The sequence below is a fragment of the Pseudochaenichthys georgianus genome, chromosome 1 (assembly GCF_902827115.2).
Source record: "Pseudochaenichthys georgianus chromosome 1, fPseGeo1.2, whole genome shotgun sequence".
Lineage (NCBI taxonomy): Eukaryota > Metazoa > Chordata > Actinopteri > Perciformes > Channichthyidae > Pseudochaenichthys > Pseudochaenichthys georgianus.
The window spans coordinates 40995996-41021366 of NC_047503.1; the positions used below are offsets into that span (position 1 = coordinate 40995996).

A 25371-nucleotide genomic window follows, 5' to 3' on the forward strand; every position below is an offset into this window, starting at 1 on the left:
TGTAAAGTGTGTTGGACTGAGGTGTTTCACCCCTGGCTTTATGGTAAACACCCAACTTAAGCCCCTGACTTGTAATTACCATCGAGGCCATTTATCATGGAGTCGTTAATCCGGCCACAGAGGGACATCAGCTGGACCCTGAGCACCACATGCAGTAACCTCTGATTCTATAATGCAGGAGCCAGAACGCAAACTTTCAGAACCCTCGGTGTGAGAACACCCCCCTGATTGGCAGGGAGTCCCCTCCACCCTCTGTAAGTGCACACTTTCTAGAACACACTCTCCCTCCACTATCTTCCAATACCCACAGTGCAGCTGGGAGATATAAAAAACCGCAGAACCCACATCAACGGCCTTTTATCATCTCAGAAAGTAACTGAGGAAGCATGGTATTGATAAATGTACTCACGTCTGATGTTAGAGCGTGCTAGTGTGGATATTGGAAGGTAGTGCCCTATCCCTACACCACTGCAAGTGTCCTCTGTGCTCAAAGTAGTCCGTGATCATGGAGCCCGTATGAAGGTCATTTTGGCAGCCTGGGAAAACTGGAAGTTTGAAAAGACGTCTGTTGTTTTTGAGGACTTGCACTTGCATCAAAAGTGTTTTTGTCGAGTCACGTTAGACACACAGTTGTCCTCTATTTCTGATGTATAAAGTCTGGTTGGTCATGTGAGGAGAACTTGTTCAGAGACCCTGAAAGGATGTTTTTGGTACCTTTTTCGTACACACCAAAAGACACAATACTGCCACAAATGCACCTCGTGTTTTAACTGTTTGCGACTATTCCTGCTTTGACGAGGTGCCGCTGGGCCCGCAGCTGGGCCTGCCGCTGGGCCCGCCGCTGGGCCCGCCGCTGGGCCTGCCGCTGGGCCTGCCGCTGGGCCCCCAGCTGGGCCTGCCGCTCGGCCCGCAGCTGTGCGTTTCGGTTCCATGCAGAACTGTAAACATTCGGGGGCTACAGAACTGTGGATTTACCTAACTTAATTACAACAAATCTACTAATATTAAACCTTCTAGGACACAATTCTTTCTCCTCATCAACTGGCCGAGCCCTGCAGTGACGATGAAACAAATTGAGCCCGACCCTCTAAACGTCCTGCCCCTCCCCCCTGTCCCCACAGTCTGTCTATGTGTGCATTTTCTCGTCGAGGTGTGTGTGTCCTCTGTTTCTGTGCCCCCTCACCTTTCACCATTAAACAGTAACAGGAGCACACGTTTCCCACCTCCACTGTTGCACTCGAGCAGCCACCAAGATGGCCACGATTCATCCTTTTTAGGCAGAGCTGTCGACCAATCGGTGGTCCAGAGAGCTCCCCGTCGTCAGCGACCTGCAACAGTAACTAGCCAGGTGCTCATAAGAGACCACTAACTCATACCAGGCTAACCTACTACATCAGAACTAGAGCACTAACTACAAACCACTGACAAAACCAACCACATCTGCTATTTTACAATAACACCATCCAGACCTAATCAGCTGTAATATAACCAATGACTGTGTTGATCAAACCCCGGCTGTCCAAATGACTGGTCAACGTGTTTCTGCTGCACCTGTCTGTGTTTGTTCGCCTCTCGTAATAATCCTATCTCAATCTAATAATATATATCTATCTGTCTATATGTCTATCTATTTATCTATCTATCTATCTATCTATCTATCTATCTATCTATCTATCTATCTATCTATCTATCTATCTATCCATCTATCCATCTATCTATCTCTCTATCTATATATCTATATATCTATCTATCTATCTATCTATCTATCTATCTATCTATCTATCTCTCTGTCTGTCTGTCTGTCTGTCTGTCTGTCTGTCTGTCTGTCTGTCTATATATCTATATATCTATATATCTATCCATCTCTCTATCTATCTGTCTATCTGTTTGTCTGTCTGTCTGTCTATGTATCTATCTATCCATCTATCCATCTATCTCTCTATCTCTCTATCTATCTATCTATCTATCTATCTGTCTATCTATCTATCCATCTATCTATCCATCTATCTATCTGTCTATTGTATATCTATCTATTTGTATATCTGTTTATTTGTGTCTTGCTAACACTTACAACCATTCACAATTATTGATCTGATGTTCATGTTTACCCGTCAAATCAATACTTCAGCAACACAATGACCATGTTTACTTTAATTACCCTGTTGTTCCTTGAATTCTCGAAGGACATGTTGTTTCCCTCACCGTCCTCCCTGGTACACAATGAATCCAAAAACGGAGGAAACTTTTTGAGGGATCTTTTAAATGTGACCAAAAATGATTATTTTTGTATTTCTCCGATTGAAGTGAGCATTCTGAGAAGAAGTCAGAATGTGGCTCTAATCCTATTTCGTACTGTTCGCTAAGGAGACGTGTGACAGGAAACTGTTTTCTTCAAGAATTCAGGGTAACACAAAGTGGGTCATTAATATACAAATGGTCATTTTGTGGGTAAACTATTCCTTTGAACTGTTTCTACATTACTTATTTTACTATTCAGTTTGATTTTAACCCATACATATTTTGATTCTTTTGCTTTTTTTTTGTTGTCTAATTGTTTCCCACTTTCTCCCCGTGGTTGTCTTCTCTCCCGACATATTTCCCTGTGTCCCCCACCACCCTTCCTCTACCCCCCCCCTCTCCTCCCTGCCCTCCATGTCTTCAGTACACCTCTAGTATGAGAGCAAAGTACCTGGCCACCAACCGACCCGACCAGAACCGACGCTCCGTCCCCAACGACCAGCTGGACCCGGGCAGCCGGCCTCACCCCACCGCCCGACCCCAGTCCTCGGTCCACTAGAGACCACAACCACCCGGTACTGCCTAACTCCAGTTTCACAGCCAATAACAAGGTCCAACTCATCAGCACAACAAGAAAGACGACAAACCACAAGCTGCTCGTTCCACCACTGCTGTGATGGATGAGCCTACATTACCCACAATGCACAGCAACTGAAGCGCCTTGGCAGTTTCTTCTTCTACTTTTCAATTCTCTCCCCCCTTCTACTGGGATCCGTTTACTGCCCTCCAGTGGAGACCGCTCCCACCTTATTGAGACACTTTCACATGCAGACCACACACACACACACACACACACACACACACACACACACACACACACACACACACACACACACACACACACACACACACACACACACACACACACACACACACACACACACACACACACACACACACACACACACACACACACACACACACCCTGTACAGACCTGTAAATAGTAAACGTGTGCTTTACTCTGATGTCATGAGAAGTAGAATCATTACTGGTAACTTGGTGTGCTGCGTGTTTATCATGGACATTTTAGCTGTATCTTTCTCTAACACACACACACACACACACACACACACACACACACACACACACACACACACACACACACACACACACACACACACACACACACACACACACACACACACACACACACACACACACACACACACACACACAAATGAACACACACAAATGAACACACACAAATGAACACATTAATAGAAGCACACATCTGTATAAATAATAAGCCAGTGAAATAGAAAGCCACGTTGATGTAGAACCAGTACCACCACTTTCTCTTTAGCCGAACATTGTCATCTAACTAAGACTTGAATCGTGAGCTCGAAAAGTCTCTCCGGATGTGTCGCCGTGCGAAAGCAGTTCACGTGTCGAGCAACGCATTATGAACTTGAGCCAGGGAACGCTGTTGTGGAGCGAGAGACACACGAAGGCTCAACCTGTGCCAAAAAACTCTGAATAACGAGGGATGCCTTCATTCTGTCCTGTTCTCCTACTGCCTCCTTGTGTCTCTAATAAGAGGGAAAAAGTCACGTGGAATGTTCTCCCTCTGACTGTAAATAAAAGAAGGGACAGGAAAGACACTTGAAAAAGAAAGACAATGGACAGAAATGGAATAAATCTCACTGAAGAAATATTGCGACTACACATTTGCCAGGTGCCATGTACGCCAGTCGACGATCGGGACTGAGGGGCGACGGAAACCTTTTTATTACTTGAATGTTTCCTTTTCATTCAGGGATAACATAAGGAAAAAGAGCAGTCGAATGGAAACGGCTTTCCATTATGACTGGAATGGTGTCGTGGATCCTGATCATCATGTCCCTGATTATTAATGTTACATCAAAGTGTTACAAATTGAAGGAAAGTGGGTGTTTTTTTTAATGTTTAATCATAAGCTGAATTCAGGATGTGATACTGTGACCAAGTCGTGTTCTGTCTTTTCTTTCTTCCTGTGCTTTTATTTTGTTAACTGGTGACCTTGGACTGACCTCTTTGCCACCAGTAGTCTTTTATTTTTTTAAACCCACAAGCACAAATTCTCTTCAAGGTGACTTTGCGAGCTGGAGAAGTGAAACGCACTGCCAGTGGTTTTCCCTCCCGCTCTAAAACTCTGTCGTGTATAAAAAGTGTATTTGTGAAGCCGTGTGTGTGACATCATTGGCTGTTGCTCTATCTCAGTGTTGCTGTGTGTAAGTACAGTGGTCAGTGTGTGTGACTCGCATCTAGCCGGAGTCGTTTCTACACAGGCGCATGCCCTCATGCACACACATCGAAACACACATGCTGTACAGACATTCAAAACACACTTGGTTTCTTTAAAAAAAAATCCATCGTTCCCTACTTTGGTCCTGTTTACATTCACACGTCGAGCTGTAGTGACTGCACACCCTCCCACAGCTGTGACATCACACTGCATTATGGGTGATGTAGTTTGTTCAGAGAAACCTGGTAAATAACAGTGAACATTCAAACACTTTTCAACCACTATTCCTGTACAGCATTTTAATGTTATTAATCAATGACCACTTCTCGTATTGGCGAGACAATCTTACATGTGTGATTTTACTAGAAAGAAAATATCCATGTTATGGTAACAATGCTACCGATGGTCTAGTACTTTACAGTGTTTTTTGCACCATAAATGCAAACAGTGTTAAGATCTGTGGACTAGTCACTGATTAATAGCCTTTCATAATGTTTTTAAACTCTTACAACACTTCATATCACAACATGTTTTTTATTTTTCTCTTATCTTGTAAAAATCCAACTTTAAAGATAAAATGTTAGCTAGCTGTTTTGTAGGAGATTAAAGGCAAGAGCAGCGGGTTTCCTCTCTTATTAATGGTGAATGACTCTGTCTTGCAATGTTTTAATAAAACTATTCCAGTGTAATCTGCACACCTGACTTTAAGTTGTATTTGAATTCCTGTGTGGAGCTTTCTGGGATCTCAACACCCGGTCGCAGTCAGCTTTGGATGGAAAACAAGGCCCACGCTCATGTGTAAGAGTCAGCTGTGTGTGTGTGTCTGTGGTATTTACAGGACTTCAAGTACACCTCCTGTCCAGATGTGACGGACAAACAATGTTTTCTATGGCTGTTTTTATTTTCTGATGGTTTAACTAAGATATTAATGATGTACATGTCAAAACTGTGGTAATGATATCATTCAGCCTGGAATAAATGTTTTAAAAAAGAAATTAAAGCAACTTTAACGTACTGATTGAGACTATGGGTTATTTTTATGAAAGGTGAACGAACAATGGTGCTGTTGTCTTTTCATTGACATCTTGATAGAAGTGAAAGGTCCCATGTCAGGCTTTTCCGGTTATTACCCGTCCGTCCCCTTGTGTGTTATGAAGGTTTGTATGCATCTAAACGGTCTGCAGAGTCACAAACCCTCAAAGTACACCCTGTAGTGAGTACAACTCTAACACAGACCTGTCTGTGCTGCCCCAGAACACACCAGGATCCCGAGGCTGACTAACAGGGAGTCCCCATTGACTTGCATAGTGCTCCCTGAACGCTGGTAATAGACGAGTTGGGATCGCGGAGAAATGCTCTCAGCAGACCCATTCTCACAGCGGCAACGTCTCGACCAATCAGAGCACACTGGGCTCACAGGGAGGGGGGCAGGAGCTCCAACAAGCCGTTTCGGACAGATAGTGAATACACATACTATACAGAGATGCTGTGAGAGAAACCAATGTGAGTTTGGAAAATTGCACAATGTAAATCTATTCTAGTAGACCGCAACAATGGACATATGATCAGTAGAAATGGCCATGACCTTTAAAGCTAAAGCTGGACCTGTCAAGTTTGCAACATTTTAGCTTTAAGATATTTTAAAAAGTTCAAGGTTTTGAAAGATTTCACATGAGACTTTAATATGTTTACGTTGTTATAGCTAACATTCACATTTTCTAATATGTTATTAGGTCATATGTTGCAATATGCATTGAATTTAAATGGATGACACATATTGTTCTATATTAATAGCTAAGCCTTACCTACAACTACATAGAGTGAAAGATCGGATAAGAGAAATAACTTAATCTCATCCAATCCTTAGTGTTAGTTTCACAATTATACATATCATTTGAGGTTGTTTATTTCGCAGCAGCTGTTGGATATAAATATGTGAGAACATCTGCATGATGTGTTTTATTCTTCACTGCCTTAGGATGCTCATCATTTAATAATATTAGTTTTAACAGATGTCGTTAGAAAACAAGTCAAGGTGACTCAATGCAGTTATATTTTAGACACCTTAACTCAGAAACTTTAATCCTTAGCCTGTGCTTTTATATTTTAAAATGTTATAAGATACAAGGCCAAATAGGAAAGCTTTAAAATGTACTTCCAGCTCACGGAAAGATATAAATAAATGCTCAGAACGTTCCCTATTGTGTTATTTGGGGTTTTCCCTTTTCCTATGTGTTATGTCGTTTTTTGTGCATGTTAATGGTCTGTAAAGCTAAATTCCCAAAGCTCCCTCCAGAGAGTTTCTCTCCCACACTCTGGCTCTGGTTTCAGACAGAGGGTGAAAAGAGGTGTGGCAGCACAGGCAGTATGAGAGAAATAAAGACAGTTTGAACATTAAAGCATGTTAATATATCAGAGAAGATACAATTATGAACCTGCAAATTAGCATAACGGGTCCTCTTTAAGAAACACGTGCTGCTGTTTGCAGTAACAGAGGCATCCAGCAGGTGTCACTCACAAGCAGATCACAGATTCACCACACACCCACACCCCCACACACTTCAGGGGACATTACATTGACTCACATGCATTTCCTGGAGACTTATCCTAACCTTAACCATAACCAACACATGCCTTACCCTTAAACTTCCTGGTTATAAACCTAACCAAGTCTTCACCCTAAAATTAATGATTCCCCTCATGGGGACCTCCAATTTGTCCCCATAAGGGAGGCGAGTCCCCACACATGACTGTGTAAACAAGTATAGTAATGCTAGGCCCCACACACACACACACACACACACACACACACACACACACACACACACACACACACACACACACACACACACACACACACACACACACACACACACACACACACACCGGGGTCTTGTGTATGGCTGCATCAGATAAGAGGCTTTGTTTGTGGGTTTACAGATGCAGAGGGGTGGGGGTCTCGAGACAGGAACCCACCAGCACATACACAAGGTCAGAGGTTAAAGGTGGGAGGCGGGCCCATTAAAAACCCACCCAAAGGTCAGAAAATCACAGAAACATATCAAAAGAAAACTGTTTTTATTCCATGTCTACACACCGTCCAGATACTGGAGGTAGCATGTACGCTTCAGAAGCAACGGTTCATCATACACATTCACTGAATTAAATTGAACAACTTTCATTCCGTTAAACAACTGCTTTCAAAGCACAGAAAGATAAAACACAACCCAACATGAGTCATTTGGGACATATTAGTTACACTGCTACGGTGTAAAAAGCATAATTAATGATCATAGTTCAGCTATTGGAATGGATAGAGGCAGTTAAAAGCATTATTTGTAACAGAGGCCTCACTGAATGAGTTAATATAAGAACTTCAGAGGTTTCTTAAATGAGAGAAATACTATCATTTGCTTTCATGCTAAGAGTTAAATGCATAGATCTCCTTTTATTTTTGTGTGTGTATTAAAAATATGTAGCTTAAACCAGGAGTTAGCTTAGCATAAAGACAGGAGGGAACTGTTAGCCTCTTTTTGTCTGAGAGTAAACCAATAAGTTTACTATCGGCTCTAAAGCTCACATATGACCATGTTATCTAACCCTCTTGTGAAAACAAATGAGCGTATTCCCCCAAATGAATTGAAGATAAGCAGAAATAAGACGGCGTAATGATGATATACTTCAGAGAAAAGATAATACTGAATACGGAAAATAACAAATCATTGTTCCTTCATGTAGTACATTACAAACTGATAACACTTGAGCATGTGAGGAGCACAGATTCTTTTACCATGGAAAAAGCAGAAAAAAGCTTAATTAAACCGCAGTCAATTGATATCATCTCAATCTGTTGGATCATCTGTTGGTTCAAACTGATATATCTGACCTTTAGTCTCTTTCTCTCGTTACAATTTGTGGCCCTTTGACATCCAACAACAGTCCACAGAGTCAGAGTTCAGGTGTCAAACTAATAAAATGGCCTCGTAAAAAAAGTCTGTTTCTCAGACTGCTGTTGGACGCGAGAGATTCTTCCTCCCCGGTGAGCCAGAGGGGGGCAGCAGTGAGACTCCCTTCTGAATTCCTGGATGTCTGCAATGATTTCCTCCTCCTCCTTCAGTGACCAATTGAGTCACACCAGAGATGTATTTGTCCTCCTCCAGCAGTCAGTGTGTCTCTGGGTGGGGGTTGGAGTCACCGAGGGCGAGGGCACCAAGCAGTGTCTGGGTACAGCAGACAATGGACCGACCTGAACCTGCGAATGAGAGGGAAATGACTGTCACAATGCCTGGAAGCCGCCAACTGCAGATTTCAAAATAAGACTGTGAATACAATTAGCCGTGTGCATGCTATCATACACACACAATGAACAAAGCCAGGAAGCGTGTCCCAGTAGTAAAACATACACAACCAGATCGCTTACATAACGGAGAACACATGTTTTAAAACTAAAGAGTTTCCTGACACTGGGTTGTCGATACACATAAGGTTTTTGATGGATTTTATTCTCTTTCGATTAACCCGTCCATCAACAGCTTTATCTTATTATCTCCAGCTCTTATATCCACCCTGTCGACAAACTGCCACCCGTGTCAGAAGTAAGGACAATCAGCCCAATTCAATACACAATGATACCATTACTGACGAGAGGAACAAGAAAAGAAAGAAGGGAAGCCGGACAAATAAAAAATAAACACTCTTAATGTCGGGAAGTTTAGAGATAAGATCGGTTTGTGTTTTATCCTTTCCATTGTTGGTTGCCTCCAATGTCGATGTTGGTCCTCTCAGTGTTCAGAGAGCCGGCTGCCTTTTGTGTTAGACTGACCATCACAGCCTGACATTCACAGGCTAAAACGTTATATTTGCCATCAAGGGAATTAAGCGCAGGTCTGTTTTAAAAGTCAAAACATTGGGACACTTACTCAGGAGAATAATCACAAATAGAGCTGGCAAATTAATTTATAAATTGTTACGTTGCTTGACAGAAGCCATTTTGAAAATCAACTTAATAGGCAAAAATACAAATTAATTTCGAGCTTCTCAATTGTGAGGACTTCCTGTTTTTCTTAGTATTGCATTTTAGTCGTACAAAACAAGCAATTTGAAACCATCGCCTGGTTTCTATAGTCACATTTCTCCAACTTTCTTACACCTTATAGACCAACACAAATATTAAATGAATCATGCAGTGACTGTGAGGTGTTTGTGCTGCACCATTTACGGATATTTTACCTTGTAGGATCTTCATTTATTGAAAACAGTCCGTTCACATTGACTGTGTTTCTGCTGTTTTCCACTGTGCCGTAGCTGAGAGTCACCTGGAGAGGAAACAGAAACAAGCTGTTAGACAGTCTGCTGATAGGCCAGTATGTTAGTGTGAGGGTGTGTGTGTGTGTGTGTGTGTGTGTGTGTGTGTGTGTGTGTGTGTGTGTGTGTGTGTGTGTGTGTGTGTGTGTGGACTAGCATTACTATACTTGTGGGGACCTAAATCTGTTTACACAGTCACGTGTGGGGACTCGCCTCCCTTATGGGGACAAATTGGAGGTCCCCATAAGGGGGATCATTAATTTTAGGGTGAAGACTTGGTTAGGTTTAGGATTAGGGTTAGGGTAAGGGTTAGGGGTAGGCATGTGTTGGTTATGGTTAAGGTTAGGATAAGTCTCTAGGAAATGCATGCAAGTCAATGTAATGTCCCCTGAAGTGATGTATACATGGTATCGGTGTGTGTTTCACATATTTATTTGTAAATCATTTATTATAAATCACACCAATTCTGTGTTTTGCATTTAATAATTGTGTGTTCTTCATTTATTAAACACCTGACTATGTCTGACATCAGGAGGAGTCGGTGTGAGGGAAAACTGATATAATAACGACGGTGGTCGGTGATGGCGGTCACATGTGTACCTGGTTGTGTATGTCTGACACCAGCCCCAGGTTCTCCAGGTGAGAGTGGAACAGCGCTGAGCGGAGCAGGCGGACCCCCAGCAGCGCCTCCACGATGTAGCCCACCGTGCAGTCGTCAGGGAGGCGGATGTGATCTGCCGTCGCCATGAAGGAGCCCTCACTGCACAGGGAAAGAATATTCAAATCACAACTCGCCTCTTCAGAACTGCTTTTAATCTGTAATTAATGTTGTGTTTTATATTTTAAAGGTCCCCTATTATACTGATTTTCATCAAATATATATAAATCATGTCTGAAGTGTTTTTCTCCGAACACCAAACAGATCATTGCAGCATTACCCATAATCCCCTCTGTTTCAGCCCTGTTTCCAAAGTGCTGATTCTCTGTCTGTGACTTTAGATGAAAACAAGGAGCCCCTCCCCACGCCCCTCTGAGAGAGATTTGGTTACAAAGAACTCAATGGGGCTTTAGGAGGAGATTCAGGAGCAGGTGGGGGGGGGGGGGGGGGGTTACCTTGGTTGCTGATTGGCTAATGGTTACTCAAGACAACACATTGTTATGACATCATAAAGTGTCCAAAATCTGATCAGCTCATTTTCAGACAGGTTTTTATAGAAATGGATCAAAAAGAGAGAGAATCTTTGTTCCTGAAACTTTCAGAGTCTCTTTCCACAGAGGGGACACATGTTGATGTAGAAGAGACATGAAGAAGAGGGGACACATGTTGATGTAGAAGAGACATGAAGAAGAGGGGACACATGTTGATGTAGAAGAGACATGAAGAAGAGGGGACACATGTTGATGAAGAAGAGACATGAAGAAGAGGGGACACATGTTGATGAAGAAGAGACATGAAGAAGAGGGGACACATGTTGATGTAGAAGAGACATGGAGAAGAGGGGACACATGTTGATGTAGAAGAGACATGAAGAAGAGGGGACACATGTTGATGTAGAAGAGACATGGAGAAGAGGGGACACATGTTGATGAAGAAGAGACATGGAGAAGAGGGGACACATGTTGATGTAGAAGAGACATGAAGAAGAGAGGACACATGTTGATGAAGAAGAGACATGAAGAAGAGGGGACACATGGTGATGTAGAAGAGACATGAGGAAGAGGGGACACATGTTGATGTAGAAGAGACATGAAGAAGAGGGGACACATGTTGATGTAGAAGAGACATGAAGAAGAGGGGACACATGGTGATGTAGAAGAGACATGAAAAGGGGATTTTGCATAATAGTTGACCTTTTTTTACTCCGTTAAGTGTTTCTTGAGCTTCAAGAAAAAAAAGCTATAAATAAAATTCATTATTACAAATCTAAAAACATAGGAAAGAGGAGATGTTGTGATGGAGCTTAAACATCTTGTGATCATTTATCCAGTGTGTATTTACCTCGCCCAGGGTTTCATCTTGAGAGCGAGGCCGCGGCTCAGACAGAATCCCGCTCCTCCGGTGGCGAACCAGAAACTCACCTGCTTCTGCAAACAAACAAACAAACAACCAGCATGAGAGAAGGGTCTGTGATCACGCTGCTCTGGCTTCAGCGAAGGACAAACATGTCGATCCGACTCTGTGGGCAGCTCCCAAAGACAATGATCTAAACTAACCCGTATTAGTTAGTTCTCATTGTGAAACTTCTGGGTTTTGAAAGCACGATTACCCAGAAAGTAACAGATGAAGAAGCAGTAGACAAACTTCAATGTCGTGCAACTGAAGGTCAAATGTGTTTTTGTGAAAGGAGTCTGGCTCTGACTTCAAAGTGTAGACAGAAGTTAACGGAGAGGGCTGTCTGACAGAAGGTTAAAGCCAGTACACTTAAGCTGAAATTGATTTCTTTTTTTCTTGGCTAAAATATGTTTCGTATTACTTGGGTCAAGCTTCTCTTTAAAGGTGGGGTAGGTAAGTTTGAGAAACCGGCTCGAGATCGCTAGAATTTGAAAATACACAACCGGAAAAAATCTGCCACTTCCTCACAGAGCCCCTCCTCCAACACACACGAACGCGACCAATGAGGGCACGAGATAAGTTTGTGCCCAGATGGAAGGCTGACAGGCAGGTAGGCCATCCAGTTACTTTAGCCGGGCCGGCTCAGATGATTGGTTGTACTTTTTACAGTACCATGGCTTCCACAGATAACATTTTTTAATGGATTTTTTTGTCAAAGCACTTCAGATATTCATTGCTATCGGGATGTTCAGAGCATTCCATGGAATATAACAAAAAGTGTATCTCGAGCCGGTTTCTCAAACTTACCTTTACCCCACTTTTACTTTTACTGTCTGAGCATCCGCAAGGTGAATCAAATCATTACCATTTCAGCGGTGCCGAGCTTCTCCGTGGCCTCGATGGGTCGCTCCAGGCTGGGCCGGCCCAGGTAAACGTCCTGAGAGTGACTGAACTGAGACAAGAGCTTCAGCAGGGAGCCCACGTTCACGTAGTTATCATCGTCCACGTGACAGAACCACCTGCAACACATGACGGTTAGTCAAATGATCAATGAGTGTCAATATATTTATCAAATTTAAAATATGCATTGCTGCCCCCGCTGGCAAGGTACCTCTTAAAACAACTGCAGGATACTGAACTGTCGTTAAAATGAAGTTAGCATTATACAAAAGTATCCCGAAGCCTTACAGCAAACCGTGTTTTTACCACAAATGATTTATGAATATCAATACATTGCTTTTTCCCTGCAGGATTGAATTCATGTTTTGAAATCACATCTACCTATTTTTACACAGATCTACAACATTGCTATTTTTCTGTATTTCGAAGAAGAGAAAGAATAAGAGCGTTTCTGAAGCCTCCTGCCTCGGGCTTTGGTGACTTGAATACAAGAGGACTAGGTGTTATTGTGTGTGAGAAGAGTGTCTTCTTACTTCTTGGCAGAGTTGATGAAAGTGTCGTATTCCAGAGCCATTTTACAGGAGAGAGCCTGGCGATTGTGGGCCGCGGAGCAGTTGGTGTTGATCAGGTGGTCTCCTGATATCAACGACAAATACAAATGAATAACAAGCATTGGTTAGATCTACAATATGAGATAAATGATGTTTATTTATTGAAGAAGCTCTTAGTTAGTAGCATACAGATTAAAGACGGCCTAATACATATCCTCGTTACACATGTGTCAGATAGTGAGAAGAATGGCTCATTGCAAGTGAAACAATTCCATGAGTGAGACGAGGAAAGGCTTGTTGATAAAACTGAAGGGACTTCCTGCACTTCATGGAAACACAGAATTGCAAAGTCAGCAGCCCGGTTCCTGCTTTCCTGCTCACTGACGGCAGATAACACTGTTGCTGCTCAGCAAAACTGCCATGTGTGTGTGTGTGTGTGTGTGTGTGTGTGTGTGTGTGTGTGTGTGTGTGTGTGTGTGTGTGTGTGTGTGTGTGTGTGTGTGTGTGGCTCACCCATCCTCTTCCTCAGCTCCTCGTCCTCTCCATCAGTGAACACAAACGTCTATGGAAAGAAACAAACGCTCCATGTTATTCCAGCAGAAACAAAAACACCATCATCACACACACACACACACGCGGAAAAAGGTAAGCGCCTTGTCTATCAATAGCAGAGCAGCTGTGTGTGTGTTGAGTGACAGGGTTGAGGGTCACTGCTCACTACTCAGGAAGCCGTGTAGACCCCTCAACTTTCCACAGGAAGTAAAACAGCTTGGGTGCAAAAACAGAGCCTTTAAATATTTTCTTTTTTTGGTATTTCAGAACAATAGAGTGGAAGTGAAACTGCTGAATCCTAGCTCTAATGTTCAGGCTGTTTATATCCATATTGGGATAATAGTGGAGGATGTCCTTTTTATACATAGTGCCCTAATTCTAGGATAATGCAGCAGGACATTGGGGGGGCAAAACAATATTTGCACCGGGGCCAATCACAACCTTGTTACGCCTAACGTTGTTACTGGTGGAGGACGAGGGGCTGCGTTAGATCATTCGGATCACATCCAACGTGTCGACTGCACATCACAGCGCGTTATTTTGACCCACAGTGGGAACTTCAGCAGAGATGAAGACAGAGGAGCGGCATTTCGCCGACAACTGTATACAGGCGTGTCTGTTTGAACAACTGGCTCAGTGCAAAGAAGTAGACAGGGTTCAGAGAGAGAGAGAGAGAGAGAGAGAGAGAGAGAGGTTCCAGGTTGTGTTGAGAATATTCAGGAGAATATTTGTCATTGTTCCAATGATAATAAACAAACATTTGCATAAAGCATATTTGTCCACTCATATGTTGATACAAACTTGAAAAATATTCCACTAGGGTACATTTAGAACAGATACAAAATGTGCAATTAATCGCGATTAACTTTGGACATCATGCGATTAAATATTTGAATCGACTGAGGCTGCGGCCACACGAGGACGAAAACGGTCGTTTGCGTTACTGTTTAGTGTCATATAGACCGTTCGGCCACACGAGGACGACCGAATACGGCACTAAACGACTGAGGAAACGATAACGGGTCCCAAGGTGGATAGAACGGCATACGCAACTCTCTGGGGGGTCAAACGGCTCCGTGTGTGCGCCCTATCCGAACATTTTCAGATCACTGATAGTGATTGCGCAATAGCCCCGCCTCTCCCCACCTCTTCTGCTCACCTCCGTTTACCCCGCGCCAGTGCTGAAGTGTTTCGCCACCAACAACAACAACAACAATGGCGGATCGCAGAGTTGCTATCGTGCTCCGGACGCTATTGACCATGCTACAGTTGTTTGTGCAACATCTACAGCAATAATGATGAGGCAATAGCCCCGCCTCTCCTGCTCACCCCCGTGTCAAAGTAAACTGCACTCTGAATTCAGATTATTTATCTTTCTCTCGATATGGACCTAAACGCGAGTGAAGTCTAATCTGACAGGACGGAGACACGCGGCTCTGCTCACCTGCAGCTCCTCCCGCTGCAGCAAAACACACACTTCAAGTCAGATCATCACCCTTAGCTATTTTAATTACCTCTCAAACTCCCTAAACTAGTTATAAATATGATTATTTTTACTGTTGGCCGGGTCACTCATTCCATAGCCGCGGGAAGTAGGGGTGCTGGGGGTGCTGCAGCACCCCCTGTTGGCGAGTGGTGTACATTTGAAAAACTGAGTGACCACCTAAATAAAAATGATTAAACTACATAAAATAGTTATGATTTTACTTAAAATAAAATTAGCTGTATACAGTAATAGTCATAGTATAGATTTGTATCAGTCAGGTGGCTTGAATTTATTTTCCAAATAAAATCCAAGTCATCTAGGTCGTAGGTCGTGGGAGAGTGACGTAATTGACGCGACACACACACTGAAGAGTGACAACTTTCTTGAATGGCGCAAAAAAGGATTTTGGATTTTTTTCTCCAACAAACAACCCAATAAAAAGAGTGGACCACCAGCTACTCCTCAGCCCACCACCTCTACAACTAGAGTAATATGACACAGAAGAGACGGACACATCTGACTTTGATGCATGTCCACAGTAACATTTTGGAGGGTCTTCATTAGTGCCACCCCAGGCTACATTTGGAGGTAAAACGATATTTTTCCTTTAATGCTGCTGCCGCTGTGCAGTGTGTTGCCTTGTCAATCAGTTAAAATTGAATTCATAGTTTTATTAATATTGTAAATAATATTTTCGGACTATTTGTAATGTTATGTAGGTTTGTAAGACCCATAGTTAGCATGTGCAGCTGTTGCTAAGTGATGTAGGTCTATAATGGTTTATTAAGCCTAACAGTTAAGGCGTGAATAGGTAATAGGGTAATTTTTTTAAACTTAAAGATATCAGCTAAAAATGTCTCCAGTTAATTACCTACAATAAGGCAATTGTTTCTTGTATTACAATTTTTCTGAATATGCAAATGAGCCATTATCTCATTAAATGTGCGCATATTTTAACACATTTCAGGAACCGAAATCTGAACTTTGGATAACGCCAGGTTCAAAATTCTCATTTCATTTTGTAGTCATATTAACATCTAAGGCTTTTACTGAAGGGATTTTGGATATCTCTCTTTATCACTCCATAAATCAGAAAATACTGTCAACAGCCCTAAAATATCAATTTTCGCCATGTTTCTAGGTATAAAATCTTATATAATTCAGGCTATGAATGACATATGAACAAACCCTTCTGTAAAAGCCTTCATAATATTGATAACTGGAAGGTTTGGTGTATCTACGTGCTACTGAAGTTGACATTTCGAACTCAGAGTAGGAGAAAAAACTCATTTTGAGAAAACGACCTTTAAAGATTGCAGTGAGGCGTTAGCTAAACCCTCCTGTTCTTTGGATGACAGCTTGCGCCTCGACACACTCCGTGAAGGTATTTCATGTTCGGGGTCATTTGTTTTTTGTATAATCTTGCTTCGTGCAAGTGACAATTGTTGTTGTCTTCTCTGTGAACGTTTTTTTCGCCGTTCTTTTGCCATTTTCTGGCGGAAAGCTAACCAGGAAGTGTCACACCACGTGACGCTTCTGAACGAATCACGTTGTCAGAAATTGACACCAGCCAATGAGATTTCGTTTATTGGTTTAAGACCCTTTTGTACTTTCACGATTGGTTGCTGATACAAAGGATATGACCATATTTGGATCTGATGAGATTGTGCAGGAGAGACGGAGCTTTCCAACGATATCTCTGTTGACATGGTGCACACAGCGGTCGCGGTACTTTATGTTACGTTAGAATGATAACTTTTGGTGAATTTAGGAGAAATCTACAGATGCAAATAGACAAACTATAGTAAAATAAACACTTAAATGTGTATTTTGTACGTCTTCCTTCCAAAAGCCTGAAAGAAAACATGTTATGGAATCAAAATAGCAGAACATCTCAAAATTGACCAGTGCATGAAAAACTATGTTTTTGCCTGCGGTGTCTCGCCTTTAACAAACAATTTATGCGGCTCGTATCGTTGACAGCCGGGCCCGGCCCGGCACCGCCTTTTTTCTTTCTTTTTTAAGCGGCCTCCTCCCCACTTTTGGCAGCACCACCTGAGCAAAATGACTTCCCGCGGCTATGTTCATTACTGGATCAGCTGCTGCATGAGACAGACACTGACGCTGTCTGACGAGAGGGAGGAAAAAGAGAGGCTCCGTGTATTTTATTATCATATTATATAGAGTCGTTATTCATTTGTTTTAAAGCTCAATAAATAACAAAGAAGACCTTTACCGGCACTTTTATAATTTTGTCCGGAAGATTTAAACTTTAATACACGCTGACTGGCGAAAAACTCTGCCCGGTTCCCTCGGCCCCCACCGCGGAGAATAAACAGAAGGGCAACCATGACAACCATGCTTCTTCGCTGCTTTTGTGGAGGAAGTTACAGCGCCACGTACAGGCTCCTGCATACGTACTGCAGCTTCTCCAGCGGTTGGAGCTAAACGGAGCGGTCTCGTGTGGACAGACACTATCCGGATAACTATTGCGTGTGGACGGAAGCTTGTTTGCGATTGCGTTTGCGTTAATCCTATGCGTTTAGCCGTTTTCGTCCTCGTGTGGCCGCCTGACAGCCCTAGTTTTGATATATCCGAGACCTATGCTATTGCCTAAAAATAGCATGATAGGTGCACTTTAAGTTAAGACTTTGCTAAATTGGGCAATTAAAGCTAAATGTTCTTAGAACAATGGCTGTAAGCGTCCTTGAAGTCTCTAAAATGTTCACTTTTGTAATTGATGCCAAGTGGACCTCGACCTGCACGCCAACAGATGACACTTGATGAGATGCTGCCGTGCCGCCTGGCACAGCTTCAGCGGGAAAGATGCCAAGAGTCCATTAACCTTTCTGCATTATATCTTAATGGACCGCAAGGGACTTAATGCCAAATAATAAACATGATGACTTTGTTTGTGTTGACTCGCCTTATTACTCTGTCGTCTAAAAGGTCTGCAATTTATTCATTCTTTCATGCAAACACTCAACTTAAAAATGAGCACTTCACATGGTGTGACTGCGTTTGACCCCATGTCAAACGCAGTCACACCAAATCACTCCATTTCCCAAGTGTCTCTTACGAAAAGGCAAGAAAATGATGTTTAATTTAGGCTCTACCTGCAAAAAGGAACTATGGACTGTGCTTCTCTTTAAAGTTTTAAAATCTATTATTGCTTGGTTTTTCTCCTCATGTGCGCTCTTCTCTTTTTATGCATGTCTTTCTGTCATGTTTTGAGAACTTCTTTTATGGGTCGTCACGTCCTTGGGTGTCCTGTTATGGCGCGTTTCCACTGCAGCCCTCGCTCGGCCTCGCTCGGTTTGGTTAGGCCTTATTATGCCCGGCTCACTTTAATGCTGCGTTTCCATTACAGTTTAGGAACTGGGGCAGTAACTATAGTAACACAGTGTAGGCGGAGCCGTGACGTCATCTTCAATGAGCGCCCCAAAAAACAACACAGCCGTTAGCTCTTAGCACTCAGAGCTCACAGCTCTTCATATCTGTTCAGAAACTAGACAAAAGTTAAACAAGTACAAACCACAGACTGCCTGTGTCATGGTGAATACAGTCGCTGCTTTATTTATGTCTGTATAGGCCGTTGCTGTGAGTGTGGACGGTCGGAGCATATATAACGTTAGCTTAGCCAAGCGACATTTAGAAAACACGCATTTTAAAAGGGTTTTTCGCCTGCCGTCTGTCTGCAGACTTGTCAAAGCATTAATTCATGGTTTTTACTAACCGGTATCAGTATGTTGTTACTTCGGCATCATTTTGAAACGTGTATTACAATTAAATCACGGTCAAATATGTTCATCTTGTTGTAGTTGTAGCCCCCTTGCCAGCGATCCTCTCTCTAGTTTAGCATACTCAGCCCGACTCAGCCTGGTTGTTCCTGGCCCTAGAACCACGATTTAGTCGGGCCAGAAAAAAGGTGAAAAAGTAGCCCCGGGCCAAAACTAGGCCAAGTGGAAACGCAACCAAAAACGGGGCCCGCACGGCTCGGCACGCTTAAAGCGAGCTACCCGCTGCAGTGGAAACGCGCCATTAGACTCTTCCAAACAAAATGCAATCATATTTGTATTATACAACTCCTGACGGTAAATCTCACACCTATTCGGTCAATATTGCTTTACATCGAGTAGTAATCACGTGTCAAACAAGCGTCTACAGTCAACCTTAATCCGTCTTAAAGGGATTGATAATATCAATAAGTCTGCAACAGGAGAGGGATAAAAACAATCTCTACACTTTCTATCATTCCTGACGACCGTAGGAACATCCCCAGAGGGATTCCCATCGGCAACCCTCCTGCCATGCAGCACAAATTAAATAATAAATCTTTGTACCGCTGCCTGTGGTAGAGAGAGAAAAAACATCTCTGCTGTCCAGCCAGCTGTGAGTTTTCGTCAGTCAGTTTTCCACTCTTAAGTCTCTGGAGAGCTTGTGCAGCAGCAGTGTGTGTTGGGAGGAGGAGGCTAGGGGGTCACAGTGAAGAGAAAATGTGGATTTTAAGAGAGGGGGGGTTGTAGGAGTTTTACAACACAGGAAACAGTGATCACAACAACAACAGCCACTAAGGCAGGGGGAGAAAGTGGTGTCTTTGTGTGTGTTTACTCTTGTGATCAGACGCTTTTTTAACTTCCCGTGAGAAATCGGCTGGGTTCCCAGGGCATGAGAAGGTACGCCGTGTGCGTTTCCATTACTCAGCAGTCTTCCAGTATAGAGGTGTGTCTGGGAAGCAGGCGTTACACACACACACCTGAGCGTGAGAGCGGGGCAGGAATGCGCCAGGCGAATCAGCTGATTTCTCCAACATAAGCTCTATTTACATGTCAACAGTATCTGTGCAGCATGTGATGAGACTGCAGCGACTGCTCATTCAAACACTGAGGTTTGAATGGAAATCCGAGCGACCGCTGTTCGCTCCGCAGTCCTGCCTGCCTTCGATTAGGAGCTTTGAAGCCGCTGGGTGCAGTCCACCACAGCCTCATGTGTTGTACAGCAACAGATTGACTCACTGACCACCGTGATGCAGAGCTAAACTGTAGTGTTTGATTTTAAATATTTATCTGTGAGACTGATTAGCCCTCCTTTAAAGTCATCTTTCAATGACTCAGATCACAGGACTGAGGGTGTAATCATGAGGAAAGATGGTTTCTAGTATCACCAGTGAAGGAAGATTCATTCAGAGCTGCAATCATTAGACAATTAACCAGAAGCTATAGTTTTGGTTAATAGTTTTTCAAGCAAAAACTGCTAAACATATATATAGTTTCTAGCTTTCCATAATCAATGTTGTTGTTTCCTTACTTTGATATGATAGTAAAGCTGATATCTTTCGGTTTTACGCTGTTGCTTAGATTAAAAAATACATCTTAAGACAACAGAACTTGGGACAGGCGTTTGTCTCCTATTCAAAGTAATTATTCCAAAAACAATCAGTAGATTCTGCCCAATTCACAATATTTACTTATGTAAAATAAACTATTTAGCTACTCAGGCAAAAACGATTGCTCATTGCAGTGTTAAATTACTGTGTAAGTGTAATACATATGAAAAAAGAGAAGTTGAGAAAAGGCGTTGAACCCAATACTAAAAGCTTTAGGCAAACATATCAACTATCTAAGGCTAGTGGTTTAACACAACTTCCCCTAAATGTAGTGAAGAAGACGTGGAAAAGTAACTTAAACTTGTGTTTCGTTTCATTAGATCTCTGAAGTTGCAAACCCCTTTGAAAATGAACTTCATTGGCTTTGTCTGCTATTTTTAAAGCCATGACATCTCAGTTGTTCTTGATGTTTGAAGCCGTTTTTCATTACGCAGTGAATCTGTGCATGTCGACGACAGTCTAAACAACAACTGAACAATTGTGTTTATTCCCAACTCTGCAAACAACTCTGCATCTCATTGAAACTACTTCATGCAATCCAGGCTTCATCCATCTCTCCTCTTCACACCCCCCACTTGTATAATGTCAACACGTTAGCAGCCCTGTGGTTGGCCCGTTAGCTCCTCACTTCTCCTCTCATACATTACAAAGGCCTCTCACTTTTACAATGCACTGGCAGCGGGATCAAAGGGCCTGCAGACACCGGGACATTACAGGGGGTTTATAACTCACTCGCAATGGCAGCAGGAGATTTGGGAAGCCTTTATAACTTCCCTTGATATAGGAACTATTTACACAGGACCACACTTAAAGCCAGATAATTTGATCTTGTCAAATATTAAAACTGCACCAGCTGATAAACCACAAACACAGGATTTAAAGTCTACTAGAAAAAGACTATCTGGTCTCCTTTTGTGTGACTTGCACCAAATTGCATGATAAAGGCTAATGAATATTCACTTTCTGAATGGTTTTCACCCACATTAACACAGAGTAGAGTAGTTTACCTCTCTGTAGGTTTCTAACAGCTTTAATCATTTATTGTTGAGCAAAAGTTTATTTTCTACATTTTGGTAGTCTGTTTTTATATAACGTATGCTATCTCAAGTTTTCCTGGATACAATTCAAAAGTATTGTTTACAATGACAGGTAATATAAGTGGTTAAATGGCACTAAGTACTTAAACTACTGGGTGTTGTAATTAAGTATTATTTTTGACAAACTTGTTTCAAACTTTCATTTAGGCCTACTTTACATGTTATGCTACATAATCACTTCACTACATTTTAGATGTAAAGTTGTGATTGTAACTGAACTAGGTTTATTTAAATCTCATTACTATGTACTTATTCTATATGATCTGATTTGTGAGTATTTTACAGTATTTTAAGTAACCTAAATACATTTGACTCAACCTTGACAAACCACAACTTTAAAACCATATGAAATGTAATTTCTTTAAACAGATGAATTCTAGTCTATTGCACATATGCTGTAAAGAAAAGAAAATATCCATGCTGGATTCTAAATACTTTTGCTTTTGATACGGGACATTTTCAGCTCAGAACATTTCCTTGGGGTTTTTAAAGACCATAATATTTCTACTTGTACTTCAGATCATCAGAGTACTACTTCCACAGCTAGGTATCAGATTCTGTCTCACCTGTTGCATGTTTCTGGAGATCCAGGTGTCCAGCAGCAGCTCCAGTCTCTGCCGGTGATACCTCCCTGTGGTTTTCACCGCTATGAACAGGTCCTCCGGGGAGAGAGGCTCCACCGGCCCGGGGGGAGCGCTTCTCCTCGGAGGCGGGCTTATAGCTCTCCTCTCCCGGGTAAGTTTCCTGAAATACGCCGAGAAAACTTTCCCGCTCGTCGCTGCAGCCCCAGGCTCCACCGGGTCTCCGCTGCCCGGTTGTCCGACCGAAAGCACCAGCATCCCGGTCACCAGCAGGCAGGACACCGCGGTGACAGCAGCGGGACTCACGGAGCTTCTGGATCCGGCTCCGGGTTTCCACATTGTGACACTTTGGACGGCTTCTTTCATAAAGTCTGAAAACTCCTTTTTACAACATCTCCACAGAGCAGACTGAAGTGTCAGCCACTGTGCGGCTCTCCTTCTGTGTTTGACCTCCAGCTGTGTGACTCTCTCTTAACGCCTCCAGTGGGAAGGACCGGGCCACGGTGAACCAATGGCCGGTTTGAGCGCTCGGTGTGGGCGGGGTTAAGCTGCAGAGAGGCGGTGAGACTCTGGATGAACATCCACATGGCAGCAGAGACTGATTCCAGGAAACAAGCATTCTTACTTCTTAAATTAGTTTTCCAAACAGATGTAAGACATTACATTGCAGGAAGAAGACTAAAGTCTTAAAAAAATTAAGACGACATACTTAATAAAATAAGCTGGATAAAGTGTAGCCTATGTGTCACATGCTAAAATAAAAACAACGTCAAGAGAGAAGGCCAAATAAAACAAGAAAGATACTAGGTATTGTCACAAATGGGTTTTAAGCAGCAAGAAAGCAAGAAAGGTTGATCTACTGTTCCTTTTATCCAGATGTTAAAAAGTGCTTTGCAGGAAGAATAACAAATGAGACAATGGAAAGGCTACGGTGTAGCCTATATTCCTGATAGTAAATTACAAAAATCAAGAAAAGGCCAATGACAACAGTATATATTTAGATTTATTGTCAGAAACAATTGTCTTTCACGCAGTTTAGCATGAGGTGTCAGATTTCAGCTTTGACCTTGGAGCCGCAGCACTGCGTAAATACTCACTTTCTCTTTCATTATGTGGAAATACCTGCAAGGAACTTATTCTATGGTGGTATTTTATCATATGACTATTTAAAGATGTGTTTTTTATGTTATTTTGGGGTTTAGTCCTGATAAAAGCATGTGTTTGGTCGTGATGGTTTAGAAAATACATGTTTAAGGGGACACAAAACAAATGTTTGATGTTGTTTTGGTCTTACTCAGGATTTGTTGTGTGTGTTGGTCTTTAAAAGGCTTAAAAGTGAATTAGAGAAAGCTACAACCATAGACATTTCTGTTTTTACAGGAACACAGATGTAATAGTTTCCCCTTTACTACTGATGCACACACAACCTTAATGATACAAGGATTAAAATATGAATGCTAATGCATTTTTTTCACAAGTTAACACAAAGCATAATTCAGCACATTACAGCTGTTTGTGGTCACTGAATGAAAGCTGAAGTGTTCCTCGCTGCCTTGAGTTCCTCTCTGTGTGAGCCTGGCGATCTCTCTCGAATTGGACAGATGTTGAAGACGACCGTGACATCGGAGTGTGTGTAGTGCTGCCAAGTACACACACACACACACACACACACACACACACACACACACACACACACACACACACACACACACACACACACACACACACACACACACACACACACACACACACACACACACACACACACACACACACACACACACACACACACACACACACACACACACACACACACACACACACACACACACACACACACACACACACACACACACACACACACACACACACACACACACACACACACACACACACACACACTCACTCTCAGAAGACAGACGTGCCAAGCATCCGTGTTGCCAGATCCACCAACCATCGGAGGAATGTTTCCTCTCTAATAATGTGCAGTTTGTCTGTGCTGCATAATCTGTTCTGATCCCTCAAGCAAAGTCAGTATTACATTACATTTTAAGAATCTCTGAACCCGAAGCAGAATGGACATCAGTGCTGGGAGTGTGAAGGTTTGTTTGTTTTATGGTGTATATAAATTGACCTTGAGCGAGGGTGGAGTAGTCCTAAAAATGATACTGACCTTTTCGGAGAAGTGAAAGTGAGAAGTGAAACAGCTCCATGTGCTGATGGAGACCGTGCATGGCAGGCACATGGTTAGCTATTATCAACACTGTCATAGTCAAACTCGTTAGATTTTGTTTTGCAAGAGAAAATGTCGATACTTATTCAGTTATTATGTTAATGTTCTGTGAAATACCATAACAAGAAGTATACTGATATCATGAGATAAAACATGACTTCACATCCTGTAGCTCATCACCATTAAGATAGACATGCTACCAAGAACTCTTTAACTGAATGTAAAGTTTACCGGGAAACACAGTTAGCTTCTTTCTAAACTTCCTCTTCTGCATCACAAGAAACTAACACTTCTCAGTTCTCACTACTGACACTCAACATGTACCATTATGACTCAGCCACCAATGGTCTTTGCCCTTAAACTGTTTGGATTGATGGGAAATGCATTTGTTTTTTGTCAGGGGAACTGCTATCTCACACATCAGCTACACTGGAACATCAGTCATCATCCTGTTGAGCAATATTTATCTTCAGGTCACAGTAAAGTCTTCTGCAACATCATCTGCAAAGCATCTGGACATACATGCAGGCCTACACAGATGCACGTACGTTACAATGCCTTGTTTTACCCATTGATTAGAGTGCTGCTTCTTCTTGTAGTGGCACATTTTATAACATGGTACCTTAATCTAAACGCTAACTTTAGCATAACATTATGTTAATGACAAATATGCTAACATGCTGATGTTTGATGCTGCATGTGCAA

General features: G+C 42.4%; 2 protein-coding genes across 3 annotated transcripts in view; one reads left to right on the plus strand and one right to left on the minus strand.

Annotated features, from left to right (window-relative positions):
• Window positions 1–5547, plus strand: part of ttyh3b (tweety family member 3b) — a 33003-nt gene extending 27456 nt beyond the window's left edge. The window contains exons 14-15 of one of the 2 annotated variants that reach the window (XM_034087521.2): window positions 179–254; window positions 2663–5547. In XM_034087521.2, the coding sequence (XP_033943412.1) occupies window positions 179–254; window positions 2663–2797 (211 nt within the window). In that variant the 3' untranslated portion in view covers window positions 2798–5547. The remainder of the gene's footprint in view (window positions 1–178; window positions 255–2662) is intronic. The other variant, XM_071203602.1, reaches the window with a different exon arrangement.
• A 2037-nt stretch (window positions 5548–7584) lies between these two features.
• On the minus strand, window positions 7585–22893 carry LOC117449709 (beta-1,3-N-acetylglucosaminyltransferase lunatic fringe-like). The gene is made up of 8 exons (XM_034087545.2): window positions 22419–22893; window positions 13845–13893; window positions 13314–13416; window positions 12746–12899; window positions 11827–11912; window positions 10428–10587; window positions 9753–9838; window positions 7585–8775 (listed from the first exon to the last, which is right to left on the minus strand). Exons 1-8 carry the CDS (start codon window positions 22797–22799, stop codon window positions 8715–8717), a joined length of 1080 nt encoding a protein of 359 aa, XP_033943436.1. The 5' UTR covers window positions 22800–22893; the 3' UTR covers window positions 7585–8714.
• Window positions 22894–25371: the final 2478 nt, after the last annotated feature.

What these genes read in the sequence shown, in the direction of transcription:
- LOC117449709 (XM_034087545.2), bottom strand. Translation starts at nt 22,799, where the DNA reads ATGAAAGAAGCCGTCCAAAGTGTCACAATGTGGAAACCCGGAGCCGGA. An exon ending in AGCTCGGCACCGCTGAAATG is followed by an intron (nt 11,913 to 12,745) that starts GTAATGATTTGA and finishes GTTTGTTTGCAG; the next exon opens with AAGCAGGTGAGTTTCTGGTT. An exon ending in AAGATGAAACCCTGGGCGAG is followed by an intron (nt 10,588 to 11,826) that starts GTAAATACACAC and finishes TTCCCTGTGCAG; the next exon opens with TGAGGGCTCCTTCATGGCGA.